Consider the following 27,618-nt stretch of genomic DNA (forward strand, 5'->3'; position numbering starts at 1 on the left):
ATCTAGATGCAGAGTGGAGTGAGTGCCTGTGGAGAAAACAAGAAAACTTGCGCGTAGTGTGCCCTAAACTGAGGAGCACAATGATATAAAACTGTGGATCTAAGCTCCCCCTCACGCCCCCCTCTACTGAAATCACACCAAACATGCTATAAATTGTTATGAGTAAGGACATTTGAGCCTGCTGTTCTTCCCTCCCTTCTTTACCTGACACAACACTAGGATTGTGGTCATCCTTCAAAACTCAGTTCAAATACTTGAGAAAGCCTTTCCCAAATCCCTTCAGAGCTAACTGCTGGTTCTCTGACTTCTACCTGTGTATCGTATCATCCTGTCATATTTTACCCATGTTCCTCCCTAGACTGTTTGCTCCTTAAGGACAAATACCATGTCACTAGGTCATCTTTGTTTTTGTATCTCCAGGATCTAGAAAGGGAACAGTGAAAAGGTAGTTGCTCAATAAATGTTTAGATGTATTTGTATTCTTTCAACCAAAACCAAAACCATGTGTGTTTTAATTCCAGGAGCCAGATCCTTGGACTCCTAGAACCATTTTCGTCCATCCAGAGAATCAGGCCCCCGCTCGACACTGAATACTATGCCACTAACGCTAGATACTTCCTACTTCTTCTTGTCTGGATTGAGGCTATGACAATCAGTGTTCATCCAGCACATGGTTCTGGGTAGACACTGTGATACCAAGATAATGGAGTTACTTACTTACCTAAGAAGACTGCAGAGCCACAGTACCTTGCGAAACCTTTTTAAGAGAAAAGTGGTTCAGAAGGAACCCCTTTCCTCTGGGGCCCTGGATAATGACACCCGAGGTCGCCTGAGCAATCTACAACCTGGAAAGTCACACTGGAGCTGCAGTGTCCCCGTGTGACCACTACCGAGTATGCAGTGGGGTCGGTTATTCAAACGGACTACGCCGAGGGGTTTCTTTATAAGGGGACATCACTTTAACGGTCTTATTTTCTTCTGCAGCAAAAGGAGGCAGAGGTAGAGTGCTAGTGTTCTGCTCTCAGTTTCACACTAACTGTCCGGCAAGTCTCCCAGCTCCCTGAGCTCTCAGTTCCCGTGTCTATGACAGTATCATTCCCGGTCACTGAAGACAGGCTAACCTAGGGCACTCGTGATAAGGTCTTCTGTCCAGCCCCTTGACAGATTGATAACTGATCACAGTATCTTCCAGTTGAACTTCTGAATACTTTTCAACATGGCACGTTAACAAGCTAGTGCCACCTGAATGGAAGATGTCTTCCCTAATGGTTTACAAGTTCTAGCGACTCGGTTCATCTGAGGTACTGGGTATCCAACACGCATGGCCACCAGTGGGCGCTCAATAGTTTACAGGAAGTTCTGTGACACCATAGCCTTGTCTTGCTCCTTCTCCAAGTGCATGTTGATGTTTCTTTTTTTTTTAAGATTTTATTTATTTATTTGACAGAGAGAGACACATAGAGAGAGGGAACACAAGCAGAGGGAGTGGGAGAGGGAGAAGCAGGCTTCCTGTGGAGCAGGGAGCCTGATGCAGGGCTCGATCCCAGGACCCTGGGATCATGACCTGAGCGGAAGGCAGACGCTTAACAACTGAGCCACCCAGGTGCCCCGCATGTTGATGTTTCTAGAACCATTTCAACAACATATCTCTGTGCCCATGCAGAGTCCATCCTCTGGGTTCAGAAACTGCGGTTTCCTTTTCCAATTATGTCTAGTACTTGAACATGCAACTGATGTACTAGAAAGACACCATTCTGAAAAAGGAAAATTTAGGTGGAAAACAGTCCTACAACAGACATTTTAAAACGCATGCAAGGTCAACACCGAGCACAACTGGAAACTGCCCACCTCCCCCAAAGCACTGGGTTTAGTATCTTGTTGTGAAACTATGAGGTATGCCACGATGATACTTTACCAGCCAAATCTTATTAAAGCACGATTTTAAAACGCACTAATGAATGAATATCTTTTTCTTGGCCTAAATATAGTGAAAGGAGGCTGCTCGGGTTAGGAAGAGATAGATTCACAAAGCTGGAGGAGGTCTTAGATATAATCCACCCAAATGAGAAATGCTACTAAGTAAACGTCTCAAAAGGAGTCCAATGACTTGCCCAAGGTCACACACCCGGCTAGTGGCAGAAGAGGGACTGAAACCCCCATATCCTGATTCCCATCTTGCTGCCTTCTCTAAATTTAATCTTTGCTGATGTTCCTTTGGAAAGCAGATGTGATGGCTGCCTGGGTCATAGGAGAAATCCTCACTGCATTTCGTTCACAATGTCTCTTAACAACTACTCAGCACAAGGAATTTTGCTTGAGTCCCTTTTTCCTTCAACACAACCAACGCAAGTGACAGCAAAATAATTTTTCATTTCCTTTCTTGAAAGCAAAATGTGTTTGGGGAGCAGTGGTGATTTCCATTCCTAATGTGATTATGCTTAAAGATGAGGTCCTGGGATATTTTCTGCAGTCCCCCCACCCCAGGTGTAGAACCATGAATGACCAACCTTGACTGATTTAAGAGCTGGTAACAATTTCACTGCATCAAAGTGATTCCTTTTTCATCTGTTCCTTCCTCTGTAGAATCTAGGTATCCAAGGCTGAATAAGAAAAGGGCATCAAATGCCACAAACTCTTTATAAAATGGTCACAGCTGTTTGGCTCATGGTTCCTTCTCCCAGCTAAGGGAATTAAAGTAAAAATTCATAATGACACTTTGTTAGGGACACTCTACACAGGCATTTGGGGAAGAAAAAAATCTGTAAGTATAATTTCCTCCTGTAAATATTTCATGGTATCCTAGATTCTGGGCAGGAAACGTCATATATTTCCCCATCTCAGAAATGTTTTCCCCTTCCTGATGGAATGTGTTTAAGAACTCTAACAAGTACAATACTCTACTGCAACAAAGGCTTCTGCTGAACAGAAGTGTCCTTTCCAAATCTGAAAAGAACAGGTATCTCAGGGTCCAAGAGGGGTGGTCCAAAATATGAATGGAGTATAAGGTTGTGTTTCTGGATTGAAACAGTAAGGGCTTTTTGAAAGCCAACTCAAGGTGACTGGGCTGGTTTATGCATTTTATTTTTTTTCAAATGAGACCATCAGGATAACAAAGCAACATGCAAGTTTTTCTCCCCAAGACAAGTGTAGAGACTGATGTTGTTTAACGTATTCATTCACGATGGTAAAGTGTCATGAGGGCTGTGTTCATATGTAAAACAGAGCAGAAAAATAAGGAAATCCACTGAGGACTGAGGTGATTAATCTTGTACTTATTCCTTTATCTTCCTTGTAGAACCAACCAGAGTGGAGGTACTAGAGCTGGAAGATCCCCATGTAAATAAATACCAGTCTGTCTTTAACCACTTATGCAATCTTGAGCCATCTTAAATAGACTCTCAAACTCTTTGAGCTTTGTTCCCTCCTCTGTAACAACAGAATTATAAGGCCCATCTACCTTGCAGGGCTGTTGTACAATTAAGTGAGATAAAATGTGAATGTGCCTAAGGCTTAGCTGGCTAAGATGAAGTTTCTTCCTTCTCTAAGTTCCTTGAAAAAAGCTCTCTTGGCTTCGTTTGGTTTCCGCCGTACTCTAACATAGCACTTAACATGCAGTCAGTGTTCAAAAGATGTAATAAATCCTATTACCATGGAAAGAAATAAAGATGGGATAAGGAATTCAGATTGGCTGTCCACAGGGATCCAATTCACCTAAAAGTGGCTTTACGTTGTTTTTATAAATCTCAGTAGTTAACCTGGATAGAGATTCAAAACTGTAAATTTAGCCACGAAAGCCAAGCCACATCACTTGGCCACTTCCGCAGCGGGAAGATAACGGAGAACAAATCAGGTTCGCCACACTTTTCAGCCCAAAGCCACGTGGCTGTGACAATATAGAGAGGCTGCCATGAATTTTCTAACTGGGGAATCGAAACCTCCGCGGAATTCCAAAGCGGCAGGCATTAATAGGAGTTAGGTGTAAATAATTTCCCATCCTCAATGAATCTTTGACATAAAGCTGCCATGTTTTATTTCCGCAATAAAATGTTTTGTTTTTTTAATAGTAAATGCTTCAAATGATTTGTATTAAACCCTGCAGTAGACTGTGCCTTGGAGAGCTGAATTTTACTCAGCTTGCCACTTAAACTGCTTTTGGCTCATCAAAGGAGAGTACCAGATAGCAAATCAATAACCAGACGGATCTATCTACAGAAAAAAGTTCAATTACCTTTAATTAAGCAGTACAAAGGAGTAGTTTAAGAACTTGTCATATGTTCGCTATCTCCTTTGACGTGACTGCTCTATTGTTTCTACTGACGTACTGTACCTTAAAGAGATCTGCGGACAACATAGAACACACAGCACTATCACTTAACTGGACAAAATTAAATTTCTCTTGTAATAAAGAATCATACTGATGCTCACCTCAGTGCGCTACTCTGCAAAGCTGGTAGCCTTTGAATACTATAATCAAAGGTAAAAAGATTACTTTTAAGTTTGATGAAAAATAGCACCATCTTATTTTACTTCTAATGAAGAGGCTACGTATATAAGGTAAAGGAATGAAGGAAATGCTCAGATCACTTATGGGAGGAGAGAACCCTCCTGTTGAACTAACTAGGTAGTTAGAGCAAAAGTGATTCTGTTGACTTCCGTTCTTTGCTTTGCTTCACGCCAAAACATCTGGCTAAAAAGTGAAAAAACACCCAAATGGCATTCTATAGGAAAACACACTTAGATGATTGATTGCATTTTTCACTTTAAAGTCAGTGTTTTGATATTATAGAGACGTGGACTTGGTTCAATAGGTGTAATCTCTTACTGGCAAAAGCATGGTTCTACAAAGCTTGCTTTGACAAGGACAGACTTATCAATTCTAATTTTAAATCAATTAACTGTTTTAAATAATGGACCCGATATTGTATGCTCTACACCCCACTTATCCTGAGTCTTAGGCTGAAAGGCAGGAAAAGGGAAAAGTCTTCACTAGAAAAGACTGCAAACTAGACTTCCCAAGTATGCACATAGCACAAGGTCAAAAGAACTGAGAAATGAGGGGCAACATTTAAAAACAGCTTTTAAAACTATTAATCCACAGTGATTGTGTCAGAGTATTTAAAAATGAAGGTTGTATGCCCAGCACATTACACTAATGTGCAATGGTTACACGACTTGTGTTAGTGTTGTAAACAGAAATAAGTTATGACCTTAGCAATTCTAGGTAGCAAAGATCCACCCGGCTTTTCCCGTATCCATCTAACCTCAAGGTCTGTTTCTGAAAGTGAAAGGACACTGATGAGAGTCCAGAGACAAAAGGTCATTCATTAGTCATGTTCCCAGAAGACAGTTCCGTTTGGGCAGCCTTCAGGGGACAAGGCTAGATCTCAATGAACTGGGAGGTGAGGTAAGGGGTGGGGTGGCTGGCCTCTTTCCCCAAAGGAGGCTGCCTGGATCGTTCAGATTAAAGGGCTCTGGGGTAATTCCAGGGACCTGTGATCCAGATCAGGGAAGACCTAGTGTTCCTTTTGACTCAGAATTCCAAGGGGCACGGCAGGATATTTCTACCACAGGCCAAAACAGTCTAGTATTCCCAGTCCCTTATCATATGACTGGTTTGACTAGCACCTAGGTTGAATCTCATGGATGTCCCTTTGGTATTCTCTAACCACAAAAATGGACAAAGATGTCCTATAATCAAGTTCTGCCTCCCCATTGCTCTCATACTATATATATATATAAATATATGGTATACTTCCTATGTGTAGAAAGATTACTAGATGGTGTGACTTGAGTATGCCATTTAAACTTTCTGTGGCTCAATTTTCTCATCTGTACAGAGATTCAAAACGGTGACTTTAGCCACGCAAGCTAATAATAAAACCACCTCATCCAGTGGATATAAGAATTACTGGGACTACCGAAAAGTCTGGAATAGTGTGCACCCAAACTTTTAACAGACTCTGATTCTGAATGTAAACAGCCAATTCAAGGCAATTTATTAGTGCTCTTAAAAAGCTAGTTACTGCTTGTTCTGTGTTTGTGTACTCATTCGTTTATTCTTCTCCCCATTGCTAGTAACTGAATCCCCTTTGACAAACCAACAGAGACGAACAGGGCAAAAAGATGGGGGAAGAAGGTAAAGATGGTGAAGGCCATCCAACATATGAACTGGTCTCTGGGAGTTTCTGATTGCTCCCTTCTTCTGACTCTCCCATGAAGATAGGCCAATGCAGGCTGGTTCAGACGTACCAGGGTTGCCGGGCCCTGAGAGGGTCTGAGCAGTGGTGTGGGAAACGAGCTCTGAGAAGAGGAAATTCAGCAAAGGGCTTTAATGCCCTCCTGTCAGTCTTGAGAAAGCGGAATGTAACATGATTTCTTTTGTCTTCTGCTTGGAAACAAATGTTCTTTTGCCTATCTTCCCTAGGTTTAATTAGTCTTCTTTCTCAGAATTCAGCCTGTTCATTTGCAAATGGCAGACATCAGAAAGGCTAGTGACTGTGGGTGTAGGTGTTGGGGGGAAGGAGGCTGAAGTGTTTATTTTCAAAGCCACAGGGGTCCCCATTTGAAAAAGCACCCAGCTTATCTCAATGTTTTTGTTTGTATGATTTTGAATTAAAAGGTTGGAGCAATTCATTTAGGAGATTAAGCTGTCTTTACAATGGGCCTAGCTGCCCTATTTATTCACTAGTATTGCTAGGGTTTAAAAAGAAAAGTCTTTCTACTATACTCTTCATTATGCTAGTGCAAGAATTTTTAAGGATTCCTTGAGTCTTTGATTCTTATTGCCAATTAATTTTACATTAAAGTGATGTTAATTTGCTGGTCACAGATAAAAATCACAAACCATCTGCATAATGGTTTAGGTTTGCCAGTTTTAGCAAATGAAAATACAAGATGCACAGTAAAATATGAATCTCAGAAAAACAATTAAATTTCAGTATAATATGTCCCCAATCACTGGCAAATCATGGGGCATTCTTATATTTATTTATTTATTTTTTTTTTTTTAAAGATTTTATTTATTTATTTGTCAGAGAGACAGAACACAAGCAGGGGGAGAGGCAGGCAGAGGGAGAAGCAGGCTCCCCGCTGAGCAAGGAGCCCGATGCGGGACTCGATCCCAGGACCCTGGGATCATGACCTGAGCCGAAGGCAGCCGCTTAACCGACTGAGCCACCCAGGCGTCCCGGGGCATTCTTATATTTAAAAAGATTCGTTATTTACCTAAAATTCAAATTTAACTAGACGCTGTATATTTTATCTGGCAACCCTACCAGGTTTTCATGGATGTTGTACATGCTCCAAGAATGCCAAGTGGAAACTGGGAGAAATTCCATTTTGTTATTTCATTATTATACTTAAACTTGCTCCTTACAGAGTTGAAGTACTTCATCAATCGGAATAATACTCCCCATTTCATGAACAGATAAACAGATACCTGGGAAATCAAGTGAATTTTGACTACAGGATAAGACTTACTTCTAACCACCAAAGCCCATTCATTTATGATAATTTTTCTCATTATGAAAAAGTAAAACACAAAAGGGACAACTGGTATCTCTGGTTGAATTAGAACTTCATGTCATGAACTACTACATTTAAATGCCAGTATCTTTCATTTATGTTACAAAGCAAACATCCTGTGCAAATAGAAGCTGAAACACCCCAGTGAATATCCTAAGGTTGAAGAGGTCTTTGAAACAATAAATGAGTGATTTCTCCACAGGAGACTAAACATTTGCTTGTGACAGTAAACAAAAAGCAAGCTGAATTTTATATAGCACAATCATTTTCATGTATCTGTTTATATAGTTAGATGAGGAGACGGATTATTGGATTTTTTCTTTCAGTTAAAATCAAAATTATTGCCCTTGACTCAAATCTTAGCAAATGGTTTCAAACATAATTCTATCTATGTTATAAATGATTAAATTCTTCCTCCCTCTCCTCCACTACAAATATGCAAAAAGGTCTGTGTGATGTCTTCCTCTACCCCAGAACTGGATGGTTAATATTTGTAACAATTCATTCCTAAAACCCCTGAGTTAATAAAATGTGATGATGAACTAATAAGTCTATTTGTGCAGACCCTACACAGTCAATTTCACTACCCTAAAGTCACATCTAATATTTAGGAAGAAAAGGTTTTTTTTTTTTTGCAGACCTCAAATCACCTTAATTTTTTGTTTCTTTTTTCTTTCTTTTTAAAATAGACACCTTCTCCACAAAGGGAAAAGGAAAGGAGACATCAAATGAAAAGCTCAAATTAACCTTCAAATATCTGAGCAAGAAATCCCTATTTGCCATTTAAACAAAATATTAGAAAAATCTTGAGAGGACTTGATTTTGAAATAACCTCATGCTCGAGGTAAGTCTGGCTAAGAAATGCCACCAAAAGCTGCCACTTGACCCGGAATTCCTCTGCAAGAAAAACTAGCCATACCTACATGTGAGACCTTCTATGAGAAACTGCCGGAATGTCAACTTCATTTGCAGTGGCCCCATATGGCCTGATCGCTCTCCCTGGCATGATAAATCACTGGCAGAATCCTTACCTTCCTACGTTTGATCTCTGCTCAGCAAGATGTGGTTTTGATGTGAAGAACTCCAGATCTCTTAGGTCAGAGACAAAGAGCAGTGGCACTGACCTGCAAAGTGCTAAGTCTCTATTAGACTCAAGTAAAAAGCCGAAGGCTCCTGACAAGCATCCTCGCCATGGAGTTTGCCCGACCCACCGTGGTTTTCATGAGCTTAGGCTGACAGAAAAACTGCTGAGAATGGCTGGAGGAAAAGTGCCAACAAACCTTTTCTTTCTACCACCATGACCGGGTACTCACATCCATTTTCCCTAAGATTTAAAGAAGGAATTCTCTTGGGAATCACTGCTCTGAAATTTCTAGTACTGTAAGTCTTTAACAAACACAACATTTTCTATTTCTGGTGGATCTTTAGGACACGGCTAAATCGCTCATTCACGTAAGGAGAATCATTACCAGATTTCTGTGGACTGCTCTCTGGTAATGATAAGGACATCCTTGGGAAAATATTTGAAACACTGCTTTGACCCAAAATGTGGGGTCCCAGAAAGACTGCAAGGAAGACATACAAACAAGTTCAGTATTTTCCTTCTGATCCTCATAATCCCAGGTTTGGGCCCAGGAAATGAAAGAGTTCTGAAGAGTCAGGGTGGGGGTCAAGAAACCTTATAGCTCTTCCAATCCAGTTATTTTTGTAAGTAGATGGGTTAATAAGTAAGCATCTCATTCTGCCCTATCATTTTATAAGTAATAAAACTGATGTCCAGGGAATTTAAGTTAACTAACTCAGAATCACAAAGCATTTTCATATCCCCAGAGCCAATATAGAAGAAAGTACTCAGTAAATTATCAAATAATCTGTTCATTCATTAAGTCCACGAATTTGTATTCTGTGCCTACATGTACAAAGTACGTGTATGCTAAAAAGCATACATCAGTGGCAGATCTGGGACCAGTCTGCTGACTCTTTCACTACTCTACAGTACACCCTACAGATTTTCTATTTCAAAGGAAGGGGTAGGTGAGTGGGACTGAAGGGGGGGAGTTTTTCATCCTAAGTGTGTGTGTGTGTGTGTGTGTATGTGTTGCTCTCGCTCTCAGAAGAGAGCTATTCATTTCAAAACACTCTACCTGGAATTCACTTTTGGGTCCTGGCATTTTGTCTATCAGTAAGTATGCAAATGAAATCAGACAATTTTCTTTTCTAGGACTCATTCCTTTACTCATTCATTCTAACACAAAGATGTGTGGACCACACTTTGTGCCAAGACCATCGTGATAACCAGCTTTTATGAAAATTCAAATCCAGGAAGAAAACTAGTCTAGGCATTAAGCAATAATTGGATCCCTTGCTTTGGCATTATCAAACACACAAGTTATTCAACAGTAATAATAAAAATAAAGATCTGAAACCAACCTAAAAAAAAAAAAACACATTTGAAAGGCTTCTTCCAACAAGTTCAGAAGCTATTTATTATAAAGATAACAGCCAAATCATTCCAAGAATTGTAAGACTCAAATTAGTATGAAACTTTAGTTGGCTGAAATGATGAAGAGCCCTGAGAAAGCAAAGAGTGGGCTATCATTTAAACAGCTGCATTATTTCAATAGCCGCCCCCTTGATACCACTCACAATTAGACACTCATAAATAAGCCCCTCGTTAGCTCTCTATACAACTAAGTTGGTGACTTCGCAAATGTTCATTAAAAGCAAAATGTTCGGTTTCTTTTTTTTTTTTAGCTAAATGTAGTTTATGTACCCGTCTTTGTACATGCACGTCTACACTCAATGTTGAGCAATAATCTCTCTCCTTAATTCAGATCATCAAGAGTTCCAGAAATCACTGATTTGTGTACTTCTTTTCCAAGCCTTCTCTTTTTCTCTGTTGGAATTCCTGGTAATGATACCAGAATGTGGGCAAACCTCATTAGTCTCCCTGCTGTTTACAAGACAGGATTTATGCTCAATGTGTTGAACACAATGACACACATCACTAAATGGCTAGAACTACCACCCAGGCTCTAATCTGAGAAATTTTTCACTCAGTACAAATACCTATCAGCATGGAGAAACACGGAAGAACAATTACAGCCAACACATGTAGTCTTTTAAGAGTACACCAATAAATACCCATTTGTGAAGGTTAATTTAATGCAACCCAGGCTGTTATCTGGAATAGTGTGTGTCACCTATTCAATCCATTAAGTAATTACTAAAGTCTCAGGAGAGCTCATTGAAGTCAAATGTGGTTATTCCAGGTTCATTGCTTCTGGTCTCCCAAAGGACCGTTCAAGCCAACAGCTGGGAGAGCTGACTACAAAGGTTCCCAGGCAGAACTACACATTTTATAAAAACAGGTAAATGAATCTGATCAAGGAATGAGGGTCATCAAAGGCCTGCCTGACAGAAATACTTAGGGAGGCGGAAGAGAAGCAGACAAAATACTCAGGGAAAAGAAGAGTAAGATGGAAAAAGTGAGAAGAAGGAGTACCTCTGACTGAGAAGAAGAGGTACTTCTCTAAAGAGGTACACTTCTCTAAAAGTGAAGACCAAGAAATCTGAAGACTATCAGATCTGGCTTCAAGGAGACAACTTGTCAGCAGATTCCTTAGGTAAGATTTTTGAGCCATTCACAATAAAACATTAATCGTGCTTCCCAACTACCACCCTCCTGGCACTGAAGCTCTGTTACAGTATAGGTATTGCATGAATGCCTGGGGCCCACTATTTCTCTGTTCTGCATCTCCACTGAGGCTGCGTGCAACAGACGAATCTAATGTGGTTAAGCCTCGTGAGAAACGGTGGCTCATAAAAGGCAAGGTGGAACATATCCACCTAACTCTTTCTGCCAAGTGTCTCTCCCACATAGGTTATAGTCAAGTTACACAAAATGATGGCCTATGGAGAGAGAGGAAGCACTAGAAAGAATGTGAAATATACTCATTTTAAGCGGTCTCAGACATAGTCACTCCCAAGTAGATCTGAAGAACCATAACAAAGAAAAGCACTTGTTGAATGAAAAAAAAAAAAAAAAAAAAAAAAGCAGGACTTATTAAGGGCAGTATGTGGCTACCCAGCCAGTGGGAATCCAAAAACACAGTTCTTTACCATAGCCTAAAGAGTCACACCTACCTACGTGTTGATTATGTCAATCCTTTATTATGTTGTTGTTGTTGTTTTAATTGAACACTCTCATCTTTATGTGAAGTTGAAATTGTTGCTAATGGTAGCTACAACACCTACTATAATTACGTTTTGTAACAGGATTTGTAGTCAAAGAACTGGGCTTAGGATTGTCCTATACAATACTCAGCAGAGCTCTAGGCTAACAGTTCAAATTGTGCTTACTCCTGTTGTTATGAGCAGAGAAGGAAGAAAACTGAGTCCTGGAATTGCCACCTACTAGCTATCAAGCCTGGAGAATTTATTTAACTTTAATAGGCTTGATTTTCTCACTTATAAAGTGAGAAGATTAATATAACATCCACATCATAGGACTGATGCAATTATTAAATGTAATCATATATGAAAAGCACTTTGAAAGTTTTTGTATTAATATTAAAAAGAACTATTAGTAGCCAGTAATGCCAATAAAATATAACAAGTTTCACTTCACTGTAAGGCACTGAGCTAGATGCTTCAGAAATACTAAAATGAGCAAGAGTTTATAATCTAGTACAGTTTAGGAGTAGGGAGTTACACAGAAAACTATAATCATACAAGGCAAAAATTGTACCATTTAGGAGTAGGGCAAACAAGTAATATAGGCATTCAGAGAATATAGGTTCATCCTAAAAAAATAAGTGTGGGGCCAACTCTGTCAGGTATTACATAAGCAATATGCACAAAAAGGCCAGATTCAGTTTTAAGGTTGGAGAATTTCATTCTTCCTCAGTAGCTTCTTTAGAGCTAGAGGTACACATGCACAGATCAATAACTTATGAAATCTAAACACAAAAGTGAATGTGTAACACCTGCTTTGAGTTTAAAACACAATGAGTTAAAACATTAATGAAATACAAAGTAATGTTATTTTTGAGCTTGGTGCTAAGGAATAATTTAAATTCTCTAAACTAACAGGATGAAGCACCCTACTGAATTAGTTATTCAACAAAAAGGTATATCAAAATTCTTTTTCACATTATATTAGTTGTCATCTCTCTAGTTTTTCTCCAGTCCTATAAACAAATAGCACACAATGAAGAATTTACCTATTTACCTGGTAACGCTCCTTCAAAAACTGAGTGGGGTGTGTGTGTGTGTGTGTGTGTGTGTGTGGGAGAGGGGGAGAGAGAGAGAGAGAACAACAGTAGCTAGCATTTGAGCACTTACTTTGTTCTAGGTAATATAAGAAAGCTAGGGAAATAAGTCTTGACATGAAAAACTTATAATGATCATATTATCCTAAAGTTTTATACAATGACTCCTTAAAGGTAGGTTTATAGAATGCACTACTGTTCTTAGTTTAGGAAAACCAACATGTACTTAAAATCACCCACCGAAGTAGGACTAGTTTCTGATATTTTCCCATTACGGAGAAGACCAGGCTTAGAGAAAAACCACACATTCTGAACCTCCTAATCCCGTTCCAAAATTACACAGAATACAATTTTGAATTCTTTACACATTAATATCATTTGATTTTCCTATATGTTACATCATTTGTCCTTAAGATTTACCTGTGTTCTTACACATATACAGATACCAATTACAGGTGGATTAAGACATAATGAGAAAGATAAATTCTTTCATAATAAAAGTAAACTTTCAGAAGACTATATAAAAGAATATCTTGAAAAAATCAGAATAAGGATGGATTTCTTTAAAAAGACACCAAAAGCACTAAACATAAAGAACAGATAGGGGCATCTGTGTGGTTCAGTCGGTTAAGCGTCTGCCTTCAGCTCAGGTCATGATCCCAGGGTCCTAGGATCGAGCCTCACACTAAGCTCCCTGCTCAGGGGGAAGCCTGCTTCTCCCTCTCCCTCTGCCATTCCCCCCACTTGTGCTCTCTGGCTCTATCTCTCTGTCAAATAAATAAATACAATCTTTAAAAAAAAGGAAAGATAGAAATACTCCTCTCTCTTTGCATTTAAAACCATATGACCTTACACTTAAAAAGGAGGAGGAGGAAGAAAAAATACAAGGAGGCAGAAAATTTTCACATGGTATAAAGCTATCAAAAACTTATAATCCCAAGTACATAAAAACTGCTACAAGTCAGTAAAAATACACACATACGCAAACAGAAATAAGCAAATGACATATTAGCCAATTCACAAAGGAGGACAGCCAAATGGCCAATAAACATATGGAAAGATACTAAACCTCATAAGAAATCAACACAATGCAAATTAAAATGGCAGTGAGATACCATTTCACACAGATTGGCCAAATTTAGGAAGTATGAGAACTCCAAGTAGAGGTGAGGACGGAGAGTAGCAGGGACGCTGATAGACTGCTGGTGGCAGTGGAAACTAGCATAACAGTGTTGGACAGAAATTTGCAATCCTTAATTAAGATGTAGATCCACATACCCCATGAGCCAGCAATATCACTTCTCAGTATAGATCCTAGAAAAACCTCTCACCCAGGCACCTAAGGAGATATGCTTAGGAATATTTAATGCAGCATTACTATAATAGCAAAATGCTGGAAGTACTTTAAATGTCACTAGTAGAGGGGCTCCTGGGTGGCTCAGTCGTTAAGCGTCTGCCTTCGGCTCAGGTCATGATCCCAGGGTCCTGGGATTGAGCCCCGCATCGGGCTCCCTGCTCTGCGGGAAGCCTGCTTCTCCCTCTCCCACTGTCCCTGCTTGTGTTCCCTCTCTCACTGTGTCTCTGTCAAATAAATAAATAAAATCTTTAAAAAAAAATAAATGTCACTAATAGAATTGATGAAAAATTGTAATATATTCAAAGAATGGAATCTGACAATGAATGAATGATGATGAATGAATCACAAATACATCCAATAACATGGGGGAATCTTGAAAATATTATATGCAAACAAAGCAAATTATAGCACGGTACCATTTATATAAAAAATTAGCATGCAAAACAAGAGTATATATTGTTCATGAATACATATAGATATACAGATACTTAAACCTATGGGAAGGATAAATGTCTCTGAGGAAGGAAAAGGGAAGAAAAGAGAGGAGTGGAAGAAGGTCATAGGTGGAGTTTCAATGTATTTCTTTAAAAAAAAAAAGAGCAGCAAATATTGCCAAATGTTAAGAACTAACAAATCTGGGTACAGGGGCACAACATGTTTGTTATTTATTCTCTATAATCTTCTGTATGATTAAAACATTTCGTTTCCTGTTAAGTAGGTCTAACAATACAGTGTGCTGTTGGTTTGCGGAGCCTGAAGCATCTCTCTCCCTTCTGAATGCTCATGGTGCTTCAAGTGCATTCATCTCAAGCATCTGCATCTTCTATTATGCACCATAGTTATTTGTGCACATGTCCTCACCCCACATCCAAGTGGGAATCCTATCCAGCCCCTTCAGGGCAGGGCCCACATCTGTAGATCTTTTCATGCCAGACAGTGACTAATAGTGCTTTGCACACAAGTGGCCCAAATAAACGTCAAATGAATAAACAAATTAATAAATTCAGGTAAACAAAAGGGTAGCTCTAGCTGTAGATAAAAATAAAAATGACCTCAAGATACTACAGTGAGATACCCTTCCCTGTGAAAATCAAGTTATATTGGTGTGTTGGGTATCAGATTCTAAAATACAGATGAGAAACCAGAATTCACTGGTTTCTGGTTTGCTCAGGAATTTAACCAGTCATACTGATTCCTGATCTCCTCCCAAAAAAGGATTCTGGGCAAAAGTCCAATTTTCACACCTAGGAAAATAAGACTTTAAGTTATTCTCTGTAGATTTCTATAGACACTTCATAATTTTGTCTTATCAGGCAAGGTCTTCTTTTTTTTTTTTTTTAAAGATTTTATTTATTTATTTGAGAGAGAGAATGAGATAGAGAGAGAGAGCATGAGAAGGGGCAGGGTCAGAGGGAGAAGCAGACTCCCTGCTGAGCAGGGAGCCCGATGTGGGACTCGATCCCGGGACTCCAGGATCATGACCTGAGCCGAAGGCAGTGGCTTAACCAACTGAGCCACCCAGGCGCCCCTCAGGCAAGGTCTTCTTATGTCCCCTTTTCCTTCCCACCATAAACACCCCCTCATTACACACATATCAGCCCATACACTGGGTGTATGTATTGGTTGTGGGGACTGGGAAAAGAATGAGGTTATTTTTGCCTGTTATTTGGTGTACTTAAATCTACAATATTTTGTAAGATCCACTTACCTGGAGGTAGTTTCCATTATTCCTGTGGGAAGAGCCACCCAATTTATACCATTTTTTGACTAACTTTCAACTTTAAGAAATCCCTAGGAATGACCTGGGACAAAAAAACCCTAAGAGTCATTGGACTTGAAATCAGAAGATATAGGCTAGAGGAATGAGAAGAATGTACAAGAAAATGTATAAAAATATAATCTTTAATTATTTTGAAATTTCCCCCTATATTTTATAATCAAGACTAGAAAGTGTTGGTACCCCTGATATCTTAAATTCTTTGCAAATAAGAGACAGGTGTGTCTAGTTTTAGCTGGACAATAGGTTTTATCTTTCCAGAGGTCTAGGGCTAAAGCAACTGCTATGCTGGCTCACCAAAGGTCAGTTTGTGATGAGGAAAGGAAACAGAGCAGCTACGTACTTCTGGAGGTAACAGAGCTGAACTGAAGTAAGAAGAAAGCTTCCTTCGATAATAAAAATTAGAATGTTCACTCACAGACATTCTAATTTTTAACCACATTCTACAGAGGTCAATAAACCCCCGTGTTTAGCCCCAGGGAAATTTTGTTGAGAGCCCAGCAGAAGTCTAGGTAGTGAAAGCACCCAATTATTATTCCAACTGGAATTTTCAAAGGTTGGAAGTATTTCCAAATCATGTGACACAACAGAGACACGCTGTAAATAAACTCATTAAGAGTTAAGATTTTGAAGGGAAACATTTTAAACATTACTTCATCTTAAAGGCCAACAAAGGAGCAATGGAGAAATGCCAGAGGTAAGAAATTCTCAACTTGGATAATCTCATATATCTGAAAGGTAAAATGGAATGGAGCTCAAAGATATATCTGAAAAGGCAATTAAAAATTATCCAAAGTGGGGTGCCTGACTCTTGATTTCGGCTGACGTCATGATCTCAGGGTCGTGAGAGTGAGCCCTGTGTCCGGCTCCACGCTCAGCATGAAATCTGCTTGAGATTCTCTCTTTCCCTCTGCCTCTCACCCCCGTTTTCTCTCTCTCTCTCAAAATAAATAAATAAAATCTTTAAAAAAATTATCCAAAGTGAAATTATGGCAATCACTTTTATAATACATCAGGTTTGGTGTTTGGGGGGACATGACTGGCTTTGAAATGATCTGTCACAGCGAATAAAGAAATGAGTGAAATGCTAGAAGGGCTTTCAAAATAGTCACTGCATGGTGGTTTTACTTTCTGGAAGGTGAAGTGCCCCAAAATTGGGCAGTCAGGACCAGTGAAAGTCTCTTTAGTTTTAAATTATATGAACTAAAATATCTTCCCACTTCTAAAAAGTATATATATATATATATAAACATACATATACATATATAAACATACATATATAAACATACATACATATATAAACATACATATACATATACATATAAATTCTGAGAATGTCCTCAAACACTGCTACACCTCCCAGATTTATGTGCCAAAGACTTGGCAACATCTTTGCACAAACTACTTAAAATGCCAGAAATGGTTGTTTGCCATCTAACACTTAAGGCCAGCCACGTGGGTGTCCTGAGGCACATTAATGCTGAATTTTGGCACAAATGTCAGATATCTAATTTGATTATTAAAATACTGGCTGGGAAATTGTTTGATTTAGTGACTTCTTAATAAAGAGAAGACCTTGGTAGGGAAGCCTCCAAGGGATCTCATTTGATGAAAATCCAGTGTAAACATATAAGGGATCCATAGCTACCCAGAATATTCAACTCTTACGACTAATTAAAATAGTACACGATGGCCTGTTTTACAAAACTTTATTGACTGTACAATTCTGATCTTTCTTAAAATGGGCCTCGGTTCATCCATAGCTCCAAATGTAAAAATGAAAATGGAGTTAGCCTTTGGCTGATCGCCATTCTGTGTACTTTCACCCAGTTGTTCATTTAGTCCTGACAAAAACCCCGAAAGGTAGCTACTATTATCTCACATTTGGCCGATGTAGCAATTGACACTCAGTGAAGAAACTCCTCAGCAGGAGACAGCATCCATACCTTGTTTACCATTGTATCTCTGGAGCCTCAAGGCACAGCTGACCCTGTGTGCTGTCTACATGTTGACTGCCCACACAGCTAATAAGGACATGTCCAACCAAGCTTTTTCTAAAATGTAGGCCATATGATCTCTGTTGCGACTACTTGACTCTACCATTGTAGTCCAAAAGTAGCTCCAGCTAATATGCAGTTGAATGGGTGTGGCTGTGTTCCAATAAATCTTTATTTACAAAATCAGGCAGATCGTCTGTAGTTTGCTAACTACTGCAAGCTGTTACTAAGATAACTAAAAAAGACAAAAATATACATCAGTATTTCTATTTCCATTATCCAGCGGAGAAAGACTTGAGACAGAACTGCATATGTTGGTATTTGAGATGTTTCTGATCTGGTCACGGTTTGATCACTGGGCTTGGGTAATGCAACAGAGAACGTATTACGCATGCCTGGCTTCTCTTCAGCCTTGCTACGAGGAAATCAGACCTCACAGAACAGGCTCCTCAGAGAATCTTCTAACCTCAAATAGAAAAACTATCATTCCTCATTTTATAGAAGTGGAAGACAGAACTGTCCTAGCAAATGATGATTCCATAAAGTAGCATAAGCCTGTACAGTAGAGAGCATCAGAACCCCAGGAGAGTTATCTAAATCAAGCCCTACAATTAAAATGGTTAGCTTCTCTAGTTTGAATGGAGATGACACAAACATCAAAAAGCTATACAATTATGAAAATGTATTCTTTGAAAATCTGAGGTTCCTATAAACATGGACGTGTGATTCACAATTTATGATCAAGACAATCTTGATTAGAGGTTTGGAAACGACTAGACCCACACCATCTTTTAAGAAATGATCCCTGGGATAGGCAAGAATCTTGCCCTAGACCTAACAACAACAACAACAACAACTCAAAGGCACATCAGAAATAGTAATTTAAAGTCAGGGAATCAAAAGCCACAGATGTAGCAGCTTCTTCAGAGGAGTGGACCAGTACATGTTCGCCCCATGTTTGCAATAGAAGCAACACAAAGAATAAAGACTTAAACTCTTTCAAAAAACAAGCCAAAACAAAACAAAAATCCAAAAACAAAAACAAAAAACAACTATGTGACTGTTAGGAAAAACAAAGTATATGGTGAAGCAAGTTCCAGCAGTTTTTTTAAAAGTCAAGGCCAAGGTCTTCTTTATCAATTATTTCTACCTCTTCCTATTCTCTCTCCTTCAAAAGGTTTTGCAAGGATCAAGTAAGATACACATGAAAGTGCTAAATAAACCATTAGGCCCCATAAACAATGTAAGTGGCACCATATATTTTATTATCACCATTGTTATTACATTGGTCGACTGAACTACTGCCATGCTGACAATTAATTTTTGGCACTCAATCTTTTTAATAAGACCCTAAGCTCCTGGAAGGCAAATGCCCAACTAGCATAATGGAGAGCACTGTTGTTAGAATACTAACAATACTCGATAGCCACTCAAACAGCCTTTGGACCGAATTGAAGTTGACCCCAGAAAACAGCAGATGTTCAATAAAAAGTTTTTAAATGAATAAATAAATAAATAATAGTTACCCAACACACATTAGCTCTGATTTTCAGTTGATTGTCTTTTATTTTTTCTCTTCTAGTTTAGTAAGTCAGTACTCCATAAATGTTCCCTTCCTCCCTCTGTTCTCGCTCCCCACAGCATCAGATGCTGGAAGAAAACACAACCCCTTATGTTACTGTTAGTTATAGGCATAAAGGGTCACTGAAAAAAATGCTCAACACAGAGACCGCACAATATGTGTGTTTGTGTGTGTGTGTAACGGGGAGGAAGCACTGGAGCCAGAAGAGATGATAGAGACAACAGAGAAGGTAGGGTGAGATAAAGACCGAAAGATTCCAAAGATCTTCTGGGAATCTGGAAGAAATCTCCCCTGCAGTTAGGGGCAGTCAGTAAAGTGCCAGCCTTGATTTTACAATGTGTGAACTCCTACAATATATTCAGCCATACGAAGGTTTAAAAACCAGACTGATGAAAAAGAAACAATTCCGAAAAGCTTTAATTCATAAAAACACGGCTAAAAGCAATCAGGTTCCTGCGATCGCTGATAAGCAGTCTTCTCAGGATACAAGCAAGAGAGCATGCATTCTCTTGGCCTCAAAGTGGTCCCCCTGCTACTTCTTGTGGGTGGACTTAGCGCTCTTTCTTGACTAACGCAGTCTTTGAAAACAACAACAACCACCACCATATTCCTTAGTAAGCAATCATTTTTAAAGCTTGGGATCTAGTTCACTGCATTAAGGAAATAAAATTAGACATATACCAAAGATGGTACTGCCATTGATCCTTAGTCTAAAATGGGTATTAGAACTTCAGAGAGGTAGGCTTCTTTTTAAAACTAAATATAACTGCGTGAAAGTCAATATAGGAGCACAGCTTTAGTCCTTTCAGCATCCATGGAGACCAAACCGTAATTTTGGAGTATTTTCACTGGACCTTTGACAAAGGTGTAACTTTCATTTCTGATGATCTCCCCCATTCCACCATTTATAAAAAGTGCCAAATACTTTTAGAAGAAGAACGGCAAAAAAATACAGGACAATACAAGATCACAAATGCAAAGTTTTCTGGATGCACGCTACTTAAAATTCTCATAATCTGACCATTTACACGTAGGTAGTGACTTCATGTTGGTCCCCAAAACACATTTAAAAATCCTGTCGTAATATCCTTCCCTAAAGAGGTATTCGTTTAAGAAGACAAAAATGATGAAGGATCCGTCTTGTTTATCTTGTACCACTTTGTGACACAAACACCGTATTTGTTTCTTACGTGTTATTCAACAAGCCCTCCAGCGTAGTAATTTCTAAGCCATTACTCTTTTAAAAATTCCTGATGAATGTGGTACTACTGTTCTAAAGGATGAACTGTCCATTCTACCTTTTTCATTCTTCTGTTTCAAATTACCAATACCCCTCACTTCTGATCATAAGTGAATTTTTAGAAACCTTTCCACTAATCTTACTTTCCTTTTAAGTAAAAAATCATTACCCACTACCCTCAGCTACCAACAGAGCACTGCTCTTCACGTTAAAAAAGCTGCTCGCCCATGACGCTTGTCTCAGAAAATTTAGAAGCCTCGCTAAAAAGCTGAGGAGGAAAGCTGCTGGGAATGTTCACAGATACCTGATTTAACAAGGTTCTGTGAAAAGAGCTTGCCTTTAGATTAACATTACTCAATGTTTATGAGGGTTGTTTGTCAAACCAAAAATAAGGTGCCTCCTCCCCACAAATTAAAGAGTCAAGTTACAATCCATTATTTCATTTCTGATTGTTTTTCTTTGTAATAAGTGGGAAAGTGGATACTGGATAAAAGTCTCTCCAGAGCTAAAAGACTCCACATTAAAGGCTTCAATTAGCTATAAATCAGTTGTCTTTCCTACTGGGGGAGAACAAGAGAAAAAGAGAGCAGGGGTAGTTGGGAAAAAAAGAAAACTGGAAGAGCTTCCAAATTAAATTCCGGGATACCTACTGCATACCTAAAACTCCTTTCCGGGGCTGGGAGGAAAATCCAAACAAAAGTTAAGACTAAACTCGAACCCTCCCAAATATGAGAGTTCGCTCCTGTCTCACGGGGAGATCTTGGAACTTAAGACCTTTAAAGAGAGGCTGAAGAGGTTAGGGACCCTCATAAAACAAAACGTTTATGCTGTATACTTTCCCCGCTCGTTCCCAAACCCAGATATGTGCCCCCACATTGGCACTATTGTTATGCAAACTATCTAAATGGCTGTAACCACTAACGACCTCCCATTAAAATGGCTTTCAAAAATTTGTCACACCATCTAAAAAAGCTAACAGGTACATCAAACCCATCATAAATCGGACGTTCAGAACACGAATCACCTTGGCTTGTATTCTAAAACTAACACAAGTAAAATTTCAATATTCGGATTTTGAAAAAATTTCTCTTTCAACCATTAAGCCAAAACCAAACAATCTACTTCTCAACAAATTTAGTTTATCTTGTAATAAGCATGATGGAAAACAACTTTAACCCTATTGTGTGCGCGCAGTGTGTGTTTAAGTTAATCGGGAGAAATTTGGGGTAGAAATCAACTGAAAGGATAGAAAATCAAACAAGAGAACTGTAAAATGAACTCCAGGGAACATGACTTTAAATCCCATCTATCTCCCCCCCTCCATGCTATAACGTTATAATCACCCCCGTGTGTCTAATTAATATATTTTTTCTATGGGGAATTCATAGAAAGTAAATTCAATTTACATTAAGGTAGCGAACGCATATTCTTTTTTATGTGGTGCAACAGCAACAAAAAATCCTGCTTGGCAAACCCAAGATGTCAGAGTTCGTTATAAAAAAGAATTTCTTTCCCGTCCGACAGCGAGCCCGTTAATCTGCACACATTTAGAGAGTTTCCGACTTTTCCAGGAGAGCCGCCACTGCCTAGAACATTCGAACGAAATGCCGATACTGGAGCTGCGGGTCGCCGGCAGCCAGGTTTCCGCGCCATCTGCAAAGGCGGCCGGAGCGCCGCGCGCCCGCTCAGTGCCTCCGGGAAAGCCGCTCCGCACGCGCGGGCTTCCGAGGACCGAGCGGGACGCGCAGCCCAGCGGCCCCTGAAGGCGCAGGGCCGCCGGGAAGAGCGGCCGGGCTGCATGGCCCACCTGGCGGGAACCCTTCCTCCCCACTTGAGGAGTCGAAGCGGTGCCGACGCCTTGCCCGCGGCAGTCCGGACCGCGAGAATCGGATCAGAAGGCAGCGGCAGACGCGGCAGGGGTAAGGAGCCGTTGACCGCGACCCCCGGCGCCGCGCTTCAGGTTGGGATGAGTCCCTAAGGCGTCCCGAGACCCCGCAGGACTTCGGATGCCCCAAGCCCGAGGACGGGGCGTCCCTCTGCCGCGCGGGGATGACAGGCTGGCCCCGGCCATCCCGGCCCCTGAGGCCGTCACGCCACCCTCGCTCCCTAACAGATCATGGACAGGAAGGAAGGTTCTAGAAAGCCTCGGCGGACGGCAGGTCCTCGCCGGCCGCTTACCTTGGTGTACTTGATTTCGAGGTTGGGCGTGGGCGATGGCAAGAGGTGCAGGGACGCCATGAGGGCGGCGGGGTCGGCCTTCACCTCGCCGGGCATCTCGATCTTACTGGAAGTCATGGTGGCGGGCCGAGGTGTCGCTCGCCCGCGGCGTGGGCTGTGCGGGCTGTGCGCGCGGTCCGCGGGCCGGGGGCGCGCTCGCCTGTATATAGGCAGGTGTCAAGCTGGGGCTTTTCTTATTGGACGTGAGGGCCGAGGCGCGGGGGGCTGGTCCATCCTACCTAGGACGCCCGGGCGCAGCCCCGATTTACATAAAGCCCGCCGCCCGCGCCGCGCGGCCAGTTCGCTCGGCGCCCACGGTCAAGTGCGGCCGGCGACAAGCCGGCTGCGGGCACAGACCCACGCCCAGCCCGCTGCCGCCGCAGGCCTCGACGGCCAGAGCCGGGACCCGCACCGCGGCCGCGCGGGGCTCGGAGAGCGGGACCGGCCTCGCTCCGGCACGGGCGGCGGCGGCCGGGGGCGCACCTTGGCGGATGTCGCGCGCGGGTCGTGGCCCCAGAGGCAGAGCGAGCGGGGGCTAACGCGGTGTCGGCGGAGGAAGCTTCCGGGGCGCGGAGGGCGGCTCTTGGGGCGCCGAGCGGGCTCGGCCGCTGGTGGGGCGCGTCTGGAGCCCCTCCCACTCGCGTCCCGGGGCCCGCCGAAAGCGCGTTCCCCCCTCCCCCGGAGACCCAGGGGGCGCCCTCCGCTCTCCTTCCTCGGGCAGGCGGCCCCGCACACACCCACGGCCTACAGCCGAGCCCGAGCTGCACCCGCGGCCGCAGGGTCCGGGACCGGTAGTGATGAGTGCGAGTCCTTCGCCCCACACTCAAAATTAAGTATCCCCGCAAGGCGGCCCTCGCCCGGCTTCTCCCGCCCAACTGCTGCCCTCTGCCGGCTGGGACCGCCCCGGGCGGTCTGGGCTGCGCCCCAGGATGCGGGGTGGTGGTCCTTATAGGCTCTTGCGAGTTGTATGTTTCATTGGCCCCTCTATCTTTCTTCTTGGATCCCCCCTTCCAGCGCTTAACTCCTCGCCCCCAAATAACACAACGATATACTTGCTTTGCTTTTCTGTTGTTTTTCACGCCAACAGCTATCATCCCTCCAGACATGGGGTTCCTCACATGGCTGCCCCTTTGGGTTTGAGCTTCCATATCTATAACCCCCTAATTTAGGTGTTTATGTAGCTCCAACAGGCCTTCTTCTAGTTTGTGGGATCCTAGAGGTCAGCATATAGGTGTACGTCCAGAACTCAGAGATCCCATCCCAGAATGGACTTTGGGCTGGGTGGGCCAAATCTGGGCTTCAGATAAAAAGACCTTAATAGGTCATGTCTCCCCCTCTCTCCCAGTGTAAGATTGACAGGGGCCTACTGATTCTTATCTTTAATGCTATATTCAGAGCCCTTACAACCTCATTTCTTCGGATGTTAAGGGTCAGCCAGAAGAGATCTTGCCTTAGATACTTTCCCTAACTAAAAATGCCTAACACTCAGTGCCTGGATACCAACCAACAGTAGAAATAGACAAAAATATTGCATTTTAGTATTAGGTCTGTAGAAATAAATTCCAGCCTCTCAGAACCCAAAGTAACTACCCAAGGTCACCTGAGTGAATTACCTCAGCTTTAGGCAATAGAAAGATCTGAATTCACAAGGGGATCACTATGGCCAAAAATTGTGTTCCAGTAACAGTCTATGTTCATGAGATACAGGTGGTTTTTTTTTTTAAAGCCTTGGAGAGTTGGAGATATAATTGAGGAATAAAAAAATAAAGTCGCAGAGTTAGTTGGGGAGAGAGGGAGAAGCGAGTAGCAAGGGAGAATCACTGGCGCTCGGGGAACAATTCTGCCCACATGTTTTGCAAGGCACAGTACTGGAGGCTGGGTTACAAACAAGGTGGGTAGCCCTTACCATCAGCGAGCTGGAATCCTCTCCCCACAGGGAGATAGATCGCTGACTATGAGGGGCTGTGGGGAAAAGTTGCAACAGAGCATCAACCGAATGATCTGGGGCTCCACTAAGGAAGAGGCCAGCTCTCTGGGATCGCTGGTCTTTGATCTGGGCCTTAAAAGGAAAGGTGAGACGTCCACAGGGGAGGAGAGGACAGAGTAGGCAGTGGAGTCCACAAGAGCAAAGGCCTAGAAATGCGAGGGGGGGGGGCATCAATGTGACTGGAGGGGCAGAGGATGAACCTGGCAAGGCAGTTGACTCAGGTTCTAAGGACCTTAATTCTTGAGACACTGAGAAGCCATCAAAAAATTCTGAGCATGAGAAAAAGGAAATCTGTGTAAATTAGACTGATAAATGAATATTGTCAGGAAAGTCTCTCACAAACTGGAAACCATTGAGCTGTATTCTTCTCCAAGCATAAGACAGGGTTGTTCCCCCTTGACCCACCTCTTGCTTGCTAACTCCAGTTCTAGCACCATGGCTGGAAAATCTTCTCCCAGGGAAGGAGCAGTGTGATGGAATCATTAGCATCTGTTACACAGTGACATAGAGCAAATAAAGAGATTCCCTCTTCTCCAAGCAAGGAAATGAGAATCTCTGAGCTTCTCCTCATAAACAGCTCCAAAAGGTCTAGTGCATTTTTTTTTTTTTTTTTTTTTTTGGTCCAATTCAAGATGGGGGACAAGATTGAGCAGGAAAGAACACGGAATTATAACGACTTCTTCAGTGTACGTTTTCTTCGTTTCTGTTCGTAGGACTTAACTCTGCTGCTACTTACTCGTAAGGTTGCTGGAACCTCTCTTCTCACATTCTTAGTCTTTCCTTCGCTTCTCTTTCTTTTACTCTTTTCTATTATTTTCTCATTTCCTCTATAGATTTCACCATGTAAGTTAAAGTGGCCATCTTCCCTTCAGATTTCTAGCATTTTGAAATTCACTCTTTTCCATGATTTGGTGAAGAAACATTTTTTTTTCCCACCCTTATAATGTTTCCTTCTCCCACCCTCTCCCATCTGTGATTATTTATTGTTTAGGATACATCTTGTTTATAAAACCCCCTGCACAAGGGAACACAAGCTACAGCATGCTCTATTTCCTTGTGAAAATAATTTATTAGGCCTGGTGGAGCCAATATCCTGGAGTTGTAGAGGAGAAAAATAAATTCTTGCCTCATATTTCCTCACCTAAATAATAGAATGCAAAGTTGTAATTTTAAGGCATCCGCTTTATGTGAAGTTAGATTTTTTTTTTTTTAAGGTATGAAACCATAGCAGTCTGGGCTTATTTTTAGTTTGCAGTTATGGAGGAACAAATTGAGAAACATGCTTTAGAAAATCAATGAAGGAAACAGTTCCTCCTAACCAAGGAACACTTTTGGTTTTGACAACAACAATGTCCAGCTTGAACTTCAAGCTTCCATGTTCAGGGGCTATTTCAGCCTCAGGTGGCCCTGCTTAATTGCCTTCCTGTTCCCATTACTAACCATGCTGACAGCCCACCTTTTCTAACAGATACACTTGCATTTTAATTTATCTGCAAAAATAAATCACACATTATAGCATTTCTCTCTTCCGGGTTAATTGAATCAGTTCCTTAAATGTCTCTAAGTCTAATGATTTAAAAGGAGCACATTGTTTGAAATATTTAAAAAATTAGGGCCCTTGGGTTGTATGCAGAATGATCTCAGTGCTTATTTCAGATATAAGTGTTTCCTAATGATCTCATTCATCTCAAACGGGATATGCTCAGCTACTTCATTTAAAATGTTTCCTGAAAACTCTAACAGGAAAGCTTAATGCAAAGTATATTTATAGAGAGATGGTATTTAATTTATTAACAAAAGCTTATAGAGAACGTTACATGTTTTTATCCAGAAATGCTTAATGAAGTATTTTGGACCCATTCTGAAACAAATTCACATTCTATAAAACAAATTCACTTATATTTTTATTTAACGTGAATATTAACTTTTTATTTGGGATCTAAACACTCATTTAATTATCCTCTTCCTTCCAACATCTAGAAGAAAAGAGGCTGAGATTATGGCATTTATTAACCATAAAAATTCTCTTCATATTAAGTCCCTCATACCCCAGTGTGGCCTCTGGTCACTGTATTCTATGAAAAGGGGGTATTTATGGTTGCAGGGATTAGATTCCTAATTGGTTATGACTCCAAAAATAATGTTTTGATACAAAACACCGTTCTTTCCTTTTAAAATATATCCTCTACCTTTTGGGAGCCCCGAGAGACTATTTTAAAAGTGGAAACTAGATTTGTCTTTGTTGTAAAGCCCAGTTCCACCTCATATATGTTTTAGAGGCTTCGATCTAGGGGCAGGGATGAGCTCAGCACTTTATCAATAGTCACACTTAACAGGCACAGAGAGAAATTACAATCCCAGCTACGCAGCCTTCTCTGCCAGGCCTGAGGAACAGGGCATTAGCCCCCCCTGCAGTTGATGGCATGTATGTGCAAACTAACGGGAAATGGCAATAGGCAATAGTTTGGATTTAGTGTATTTTATCTGCTACTGTTTGGCGATGTTACAGTTTTAATTTGAATTAAGCTGGAGATGGGAAAAGATCTCAGAATGCAGACAAATTTCAAACTACAGTTAATTTAGGAGAGGGACTTTCATTTAAAAAGCTTTAAAAAAAAGCTTTTGACTTTTAGGAAAAGAATGATAGTGTTTATTCGCCGAGTT

At 41.2% G+C, this 27,618-nt stretch overlaps 2 protein-coding genes across 2 annotated transcripts in view; one reads left to right on the forward strand and one right to left on the reverse strand.

Moving 5' to 3' along the window:
* Window positions 1-23,110, reverse strand: part of ALDH1A2 (aldehyde dehydrogenase 1 family member A2) — an 89,234-nt gene extending 66,124 nt beyond the window's left edge. The window contains exon 1 of the mRNA XM_032417392.1: window positions 22,929-23,110. Within this exon, the coding sequence (XP_032273283.1) occupies window positions 22,929-23,045 (117 nt within the window). The 5' untranslated portion in view covers window positions 23,046-23,110. The remainder of the gene's footprint in view (window positions 1-22,928) is intronic.
* The window catches only part of AQP9 (aquaporin 9), a 98,279-nt gene continuing 93,279 nt past the window's right edge, over window positions 22,619-27,618 (forward strand). The window contains exon 1 of the mRNA XM_032417394.1: window positions 22,619-22,669. The gene's annotated coding sequence lies outside the window, so the exon portion shown is untranslated. The remainder of the gene's footprint in view (window positions 22,670-27,618) is intronic.

Source organism: Phoca vitulina, unplaced genomic scaffold (genome assembly GCF_004348235.1).
Source record: "Phoca vitulina isolate PV1807 unplaced genomic scaffold, GSC_HSeal_1.0 scaffold20, whole genome shotgun sequence".
NCBI classification, from domain to species: Eukaryota; Metazoa; Chordata; class Mammalia; order Carnivora; family Phocidae; genus Phoca; species Phoca vitulina.